Raw genomic sequence first — 8166 nt, 5'->3', positions numbered from 1 at the left:
CCCCCCGTGGGGCCCGGCCCCGCCAGGCGCCTCCGCCCGCCCGCCCCGCGGGGGGTTTCTACGCTCCAGCCCAAGGCTCACTCCAGCGAGCGCCGCAGCCCCAACTGAGCAGGAAAATAGCCCCGGGAAAGACCGAATTCAGATCCCCCCCACGCTGAGGCTGTCTACACTGGCCGCTTCTTGCACAAGAACATTGTGCCAAAGGGTCTTGTGCAAGGAGTCTTGCACAAGAACATCGTGCCAAAGGGTCTTGTGCAAGGAGTCTTGCACAAGAACACATCCACACTGCCATGTGCGAGCTGTGCTTTTGCGCAAGAGCGCCCATGGCAGCGTGGACGCTCTCTTGCGCAAGAAATCCCTGCCGGGAGTCCATACTGCCCTCTTGCGCAACAGCTCCTGCCCAAGAGGGCTTACACCTGTTAAAAAAAGTGTAGCTCTTGCACAAGAAGCCCTCTCTTACCACACCGTTGTGTAAATTTCCTTGCGCAAGAACAGGCGGGCAGTGTGGACGTTCTGCGGATTCTTGCGTAAGAACGGCCGTACTTGCGCGAGAAGTCTCGAGTGTAGACACAGCTCTCAGGTATGTCCAAACTGCAAGCTTCTTTTGAAAGCGCATCCGCACCTCAAACCTGTATCAAAAAAGCAATCTGCTTTTTCAAAAGAGTGTCTAGACTCCATGCTCTCTCCAGAGAATGGCCACCAGGGCACCTGTGCTTTTTTCGATTGCCTCTTCTTTCAAAAAATGGCCCTGTTCTGCATCCACACATGCCTTTTTTTCAAAAGCGCTCTTTCAAAAAAAGGAATTCTTCCTCATAATTTGAGGTTTACCAATGTAAAAAAACCCCTGCATTCTTTCAATTTAATTTCAAAAAAACGCAATTGCAGTTGGATACAGGTGAAGTTTTTTTTGAAATAACAGTGTAGTCTAGATATACCCAGAGTCATTCATGGCATGAGCTGTCTACAAAAGATCTGGAATGCAGTGGTGAAAGTAACTTAACATTTTTCAGGTACCACCGGCTCTTTCATTGGCTCCCTGCTTGGGTTTTCCCAGAGCTGTACACCTGGGCACACCCCTTTACTTTCACCTCTGCCTGGAAGAAATGTGCCTTATTGAGACAAGTGCTGACTAGCTTGAGATGGGCAACCCCCAATCAGGGAGAAGAGAAATAAGCAAGTGAGAATCCTAAAAACAAACAACCCACCTGGTAATATATTTTGATGGAGTTGTACATATTTTAATAGTATTTAACTCTTATTCTCTAAGTTTATGGGGAACCACAGTAGTTCAAGTATTTTATTATTACAAATGCAAACTTTATATATATTTATATAAGTATATATACACAGATTTTTTTTGGCAAATACAGGGAAATTTACAAAACAAGTTTGTGCTAAGCGGCTAAGACAAAATGAGAAAGCTTAGCATTATTTGTGACTCATTGTTTCACCTTCTATCATTTGTGTAAAAGACACACCGTCATGGCAGTCTTGCATCTACCATACTGCATCAACATAATCTAGTGAAATATAATCCAATAATCCAACTTCACCTTGGTTAATATACCTTAATTGACATCCAAGAGCATCTTTGTTCAGATACAGATTTAAATCGGATTTTAAAAATAACATGCTTTAGCCAGTCTCAACCTCCTGACTGATACTAAAATCGAAGTTTGAAAAGTAGGCGAAAATTCCATACATTGGGGTCAGCAGGGTGTGAGGGTTTAAAGTGCTCAAAAAATTCTCAAAGGGTCTACATAAACAATATGCATCATTCCTCTTAAAATTTTACAATGTCTCTTGCTGTCATAGTGTCTATAAGTTAAAACTCAAGAGCACTCCCCTTTCTAAAACAAGAAAAGGCTACAATTTTCCGTACCTTCATTTTAATATCCCATTTAGCATATTAGTGGTAAATTAGTAGAGATTTCTGGTCTAGCTACTTAAAATTGTGTATTTAAAAAAACCATTTAAATTAACTGCCCTAGTATCCTTTATTGTCTATAGCTTAGTGACAGTCAGCATGAAGTTAAGATTTTCTTGGTTGTTTAAAAAGTGTGTTTATATTAAACACACCAGTAAAAACATATTCACAAACGAGTTCACAGGATATTTCCTCTTCCTTTCAAAGTATACCGACATCTTTTTTCACTTATATCCTTAGCTGTCCAGTCAAAACAAGAACATGTAAATGATAGTTTTGTTAAATCGAGTGACATGATTTTCATCGTTCCATTTTTAACGCTTGCATGGGTAACCGAGTTTTTTTTACACTTCATTGTACATACAGAAAGACAATAAACCACATGGAATACTTAATGATTGTGTCTCCTCATAAGTTGGGGGAAAACAAAAAGTAACTCCCAAGTGCTGTACTATAAAGATTATTTTACTGCCGACTGATCCACTTCCAACTGGATAGTCCAACTTCAGTTTGCAAAGCTGCAATGCTCACACATGGAGCTAAGAACGGACGGAGTGTCCCGTTCCTGTAGCTTTGGTCGAGGTATCTTTGATTTATTAATCTTACATTCCTTGCGTTTCTATCTCATTTTCCATACCCCATACTGCAGAAAGCTGGCTTTGTGGGATATCATAGGACACTTGATGCAAGACGAACAAACAGAATTTCAGCTTCATTTCAGTGAACAGGTCAGTATGTGAGAGAGAAACTAAAAGCTACTTGGGAGGTAAAGGTGCAGGTCGAGAAGGAAAATAGTGTCCCTGAGGTACGTTTTTCTGTTGTGGTGGAGGTGGCCTGTAAGTGGAACAAAGATGATTACATGCATTATATGCATATAGAGAATGTTCTTTCATCTTCCTGCTCTCTGTTAGTCACGTTTTTGATGGTCTCTCCCTAGCACTCCTTCCCAAAACCACCTCAACACGAATGACTCCCCTCTAACTCTGTCTCTGCGCAAGCTTTTCTCTTCTATACCATACGACGCCCCTAACATTTCCTGGGTCACACAGCCTTTCCTAATTAGGTATCTTGGAATGAAATATTCCTGTACCCAAACCAATTTAAAACACAAATTACTACATATGCGTGTCGGTCTGTTTTATTATCGCCTGAAGGACACAGGCATAAACACTTAAACCAAAACAGAAGTTTGATTTATTGTTTTAGAATGAAACTAAGGAGAAAGATAAACCTGGATGTTCAACTTTGATAGAAAGCACTCTCACTTTTTGTAATAACGTAACCACCATTGAGCGTACGTGTAGATTACATGCCTCTGTCGCCAGAGGCATGTAGATTAGACTACCTGGCATAGGAAAATGAAGCGGCGATTTAAATAATCGCCGCTTCATTTAAATTTAAATGGCTGCCGCGCTGAGCTGATCAGCTGTTTGTCGGCTCAGCTTGGTAGTCTGGATGCTCCGCGGTCGACATCAAAGGCATTTGTCGACCTCCCAGGTAAACCTCATCCCAGGATATGCCTATGCCAGGTAGTCTAATCTACGTGCCTGGCGCCAGAGGCATGTAGTCTAGATGTACCCTAAGAGTGAGAGAGGTGTCACCAGAGAAGATACAGGTTTTATACATTTCATTACACGCCCCTCTCTTCATGATGAATCTTTCAGTCACATGTGTATTATTTGGAGTACGCATGATTGATAAGGAAGAAAAACCATTCCACCCATGAGCACAAAGACAGATTTAGCAGAATAACAAGCTACATGTTTCCCAAACTGTGCTCTCAAGTTCTCAGCTTTGCATTTGCCCTGGCATGTGTTATAAAGCATTTTCCCTAGTAGCAAAATGGTCACCACAGACCTTGCAGGCATCTTATACTGTTGCTGCTCCTGGGATGGCTGAGGATAATTGTAAGGCTGGTGATAAACCGGCTGCTGCTGGTGGTGGTGAACTGCATAAGATGGCACGGTGCTTCTATTTGCTGGCACATCCTGTGAGGAAATAAAGAGCATCATCAGATAGTCAAAAAAAAATCACAAGAGCAGGAAATGGAAGAAGATTTGCTTCTTCAGCCACTTCAGTGGAATGTGGGGCCGCTCACTAGCAGATCTATGGGGCATAGGGGATCGGGGGCTGCTATTTCATGCTCATCAGCTAAATAACATGATGTCAGTTATAGAGAGCTTGAAAGTGATGGAAACAGAGAGGACTGTATTTTGGAAACAGAGACTGCTGCTCCAGAATATGTGGCTCTCCCGCCAAGAGACAGACCATGACCACCCTGGGTAGGTCATTTAGCAGAGCTTTGATTTACCCCTCTCTGAAACAGAGACAATGCAGAAGGGTGAAGTGACCCATTCAGGCTGCCACATGCTCTTGATCCGCACTCTTGCATTTCCAAACTACAGTTCTCCCTCAACTGCTTGTGGTTTCAGAGAAGGCACCTCCAGCTGGTTATCAAAGAGAGTTAAAGCAACATAACACGTAAGAGTCCTGTTCTCCCTCCCTTACGTTTAACTACTAAGAAGCTAAGAAAATCATCCATTTGCGCACTGGCAACATCCCAGTAACTAACTATTTTAGATAGTTACTGCATTCGACTTGTAGCAGGCCTATTGATGGCCATTACAAAACGGCAAAGGCTGACATGCTCCATAAAGCCTACGACCTGAAAAACGTGTAATGGATAAAACGAAAGCCCCTAACCTGAGTCCATCCCACCGCCCCAACTGATTTTTCCTTTGTATAAAATAAAAGCCTCCTGATTAGAATAATCTTACTTCCTAGCCACAGTCGGATGGGGTGTGTCGCAGAAAGGGGGAATCACTATCTTTTGATTTAAGTCTTGCAGTCTCACCTTGAATAGTCTGGCACAGTTAGGGGTAGAAATACATTACACGTCAGTAGGAAAATCTAGAGAAGATGTTAGTATGTACCATCTAGATTTTCAAGTATTTTGAGACGGCAGGCTCTCCGTTGTACTTCCTGTACTGGTATTTTTACTGTGACTTCACAATATCAACACTACACTATACTTGGAATTACATATTTTCCTCTTTGAAAACTTTTGGGCCTTAGATGACATCTTTCTCATTGATATTGGTTCTTTAAATAGCACCGTAGGAGTACATCCTCCATAGCCTACACATAACGTATAGGCTTTTACTGTAAAATATTCGCAAGTGTAGTCATTAGTGTTTCTTACAGCGCACACATTGCCCAACGGAAGGAGAAGAGAAGAGAAATGAGATCATTTTGCTTTACAAAGTCCAAAAGGAAAACTACACCACCCACCAACAATAGGCAGGAAGTAGGTTTTGGAGTCCTTTTTGCTTTTATTATCCCTTTATTTCAAATGATTTTCAAAACAAACAGTAATTGCTCTCCAAGACTGACGGGAGAAAAAGCAAGTGTCAGGTACCTTGGGCACGCTCCTTGACGTATAGGGCTTATTCTGCAGGAAGCTTCCTGGATCTGTCTCTGTGCACGGCGCTGGCGTTGGCACACTTGTATGTGATCTGGAATTAGATATGTATTGACCACATTGACTGGACAAGCATCTTATAATTCAGCAGGATTATCATCACATTATGCCACTTCTTATAAACACCTGCCGGCTGGATTTAAGTGTGTGTTAAAAATTGTTATTTTGTTTCCTAAATTTGTTAGTAAAACGTGTCACTCTTTAAGGTGCATATGTCCAGATACAGTGTGAGCCTCTCTACCAAGGAATGGGTAAGTAATGTCCCTTCGTCCCAAGGAAAAAGACAAAACAAACAACACTAAAAGGAATGGCATGAGGTCCCCTGCCTTTATACTGTGTGATCTCCATTTTACATCTCAGGACTGCTGACACTTGATTCTTGGGAACCAGCTTCTGCGGAGGAGGCTGTGGTCAATAGGTGAAGGGGCGGGAAACCTCCTTACCGATGGCAGCGTGAGACCGTTCTCCTGAAGCACTGCACCAGTGCGTTTCTCTTTGCAAACGCCACGACTGCAACTAAAAGGAGCGGGAGAACCAGGAAAAAGAAAACCAGCAACCCATCTCTCAAGGAGGTGTCTTTGTCTGGTGGGGAGAAAGAAAACCCGCGTGAGTTGTCATAGTACCCCCATCACCAGGCATTGCAATAGCACTGGGTTCTACTCTTTTCCTCCCTTCTGTCGAGAAGAAAAGCGAAAGTCGAGTGCAATTGCCTGGGGCAGACCCAGAGCTTCACTTCTTGGTGGCCACTTCAAAAGGGACAGTGTGTCAAAGAAGAGTCAAGTGTCTGTTCTCCAATATCTGGAGCTGAAGTGCTGGGGCTGGAAAGAAAACTCAGCGCAGCTCCAACCCCCAGCACTTCCGCCAGGTCCACTTCCCAGGACAGCCAGACAAGCAGCCGCTGTATTTGCAGACTCTGTCCAAACGGCACCAACAGCGAGAAGGGCCGGCTGGCCGCCCTGAAGTGGCCTTGTCATCACTCACCGTTGTACGGGGGTCCACTGTCTACGCTTCCTCCGTATCCTTTGGTTTCACAGTAGGGAGGGGCCCAATGGGAGTCGCAGTGACAGTTCTTGTTGCTGTTGCACACCTTTAAATCACACACACCAAAAGAAGAACACCCCCGTATTACTGCCGCTGCCACTGCGCATAGGAGCACTCCACCTGCAGCACCAACCGATCAGCACAATGGTCCCTGCGAGTTCCTAACACACCCAAAACCTGGGCGCAGCATCTCACCCAGCTGGTGGTCTCATCAGAGGCCTTAGGAAGGGATCTTCCCTACTTCTTCTCCTCCTCCCATCCCTTTCTGAAATCCCTAGACTTGGCAGCTGATGGTCCAGAGCTGGGCCGCATCTGGCCAGCAGGTATATACTAGGTGACTCCTGTCGATGCACGGAGAGCGAGAATGGGGGTCTGATGGCCAGACTGGGAGCACATCAGCTGCTCCCTGAGGTGTCTATGAAGCCAGACCCTGAGGGACCGCCAGGTTTGAAATGGAAATGGAGGGCAATGATGGGGATTAGGGGAATTCTCCAAAACCATATCAACACAGCTCATGAAATCTCTCATTGGGAAGATTCAGAGACAAGGCCCCCCCCAGGATACGAAGCCTGGATCTTAGACATGCTATGAACCCCAAACGTTAGGGTCGGGAAGGGGACAATGAAGATGGAAAGGGGAAAAAAACCCTGGACCCCAGAACACTCGCTAGCTACTAAACATTAAAACTCACGGAGAGAAAAAATCTATTTACATGGTGGAAGCAAACATTTGTGCAGGAACCCTGGAGAAGCTGCAAACTCCGAGGAGTTCAGCTCCAGACCACGAGCAGGGGCATTCCCTAACCCCCTTGATTCAGAGCTCGAGACAGCAGAGGCGCTGAGCCATGCACACTGCTGGGGCAAAGAGTCTGCTCTCAGTTGCAGAGTGCATGTGCGCTACACACAGGGACCATCACTTGGAGAGGAGCTAGGACTTCATTTCTATGCGGAGCACCTAGAGTCTTTGCCCACAACCTGCTCCACATGATCTAAAAACCAGAGCAGGCATACGGACTGAGAGCTGCCTTTGGTGCAGGAGTAGGTCATGCAATGCTCCCACACTAAGGGTATGTCTAGACTACATGGCTCCGTCGACTTACATCATTTCATGAGGCATACCGGTACGGTTGACAAAGGCTTCCCTTGTCGACCACGTCGCGTCCAGACTGCCCCGCTGTGCCGCCAAACAGCTGATCAGCACAGCGCGGCGGCCATTTTGATGTGAATGAAGCGGCAATTATTTAAATCACCGCTTCATTTTCCTATGTCTAGTAAACTCATTTACATGGCTCCGTCGACGGAGCCATGTAGTCTAGACATACCCCTTGACTGTCATTCAGCAGCAAATGCTACAGTAGCAAAGGAAGGTTGGAGATAAATGCCCACGTTATAAGCACATTGTATCGGTTTCCCATACTTTTGCAAAGCACGGGGACGTTATTTGCTGACAAGCCAACGTTTCTATTAATCCAGCTCCAGGAAGTCATAAAAAATAAACGTAGGAAGCGGGAGTGACGAAACCAACCCCCCAAACTGTTAAAGAGAGCTGCAGAATAATCGGAGATTGTAATTGTTAAAGCTCAGTGATTAAATATATTCAACTTTAAGTAGCCTTAAACACATGGGTCAGTCGGGAAGCTGCCACCTTGAGTCTGATTAAATACAGAAGGACTGAAAAAGCAGAAACAGGTGGAATGTATGAACAAGAAGAAAAGTTT

At 44.7% G+C, this 8166-nt stretch overlaps 1 protein-coding gene across 1 annotated transcript in view; it reads right to left on the bottom strand.

Moving 5' to 3' along the window:
- Positions 1-1267: 1267 nt before the first annotated feature.
- Positions 1268-8166, bottom strand: part of ADAM9 (ADAM metallopeptidase domain 9) — a 45754-nt gene continuing 38855 nt past the window's right edge. The window contains exons 18-22 of the mRNA XM_075910920.1: positions 6390-6495; positions 5852-5990; positions 5346-5442; positions 3785-3915; positions 1268-2761 (exon numbers count right to left, since the gene is read on the bottom strand). Coding sequence (XP_075767035.1) covers positions 2683-2761; positions 3785-3915; positions 5346-5442; positions 5852-5990; positions 6390-6495 — 552 coding nt within the window. The 3' untranslated portion in view covers positions 1268-2682. The remainder of the gene's footprint in view (positions 2762-3784; positions 3916-5345; positions 5443-5851; positions 5991-6389; positions 6496-8166) is intronic.

The sequence above is a fragment of the Pelodiscus sinensis genome, chromosome 28 (assembly GCF_049634645.1).
Source record: "Pelodiscus sinensis isolate JC-2024 chromosome 28, ASM4963464v1, whole genome shotgun sequence".
Classification (NCBI taxonomy): domain Eukaryota; kingdom Metazoa; phylum Chordata; order Testudines; family Trionychidae; genus Pelodiscus; species Pelodiscus sinensis.
The sequence above is the reverse complement of the archived record's forward strand: the minus strand, read 5'-3'. Positions and strand labels throughout refer to the sequence as shown.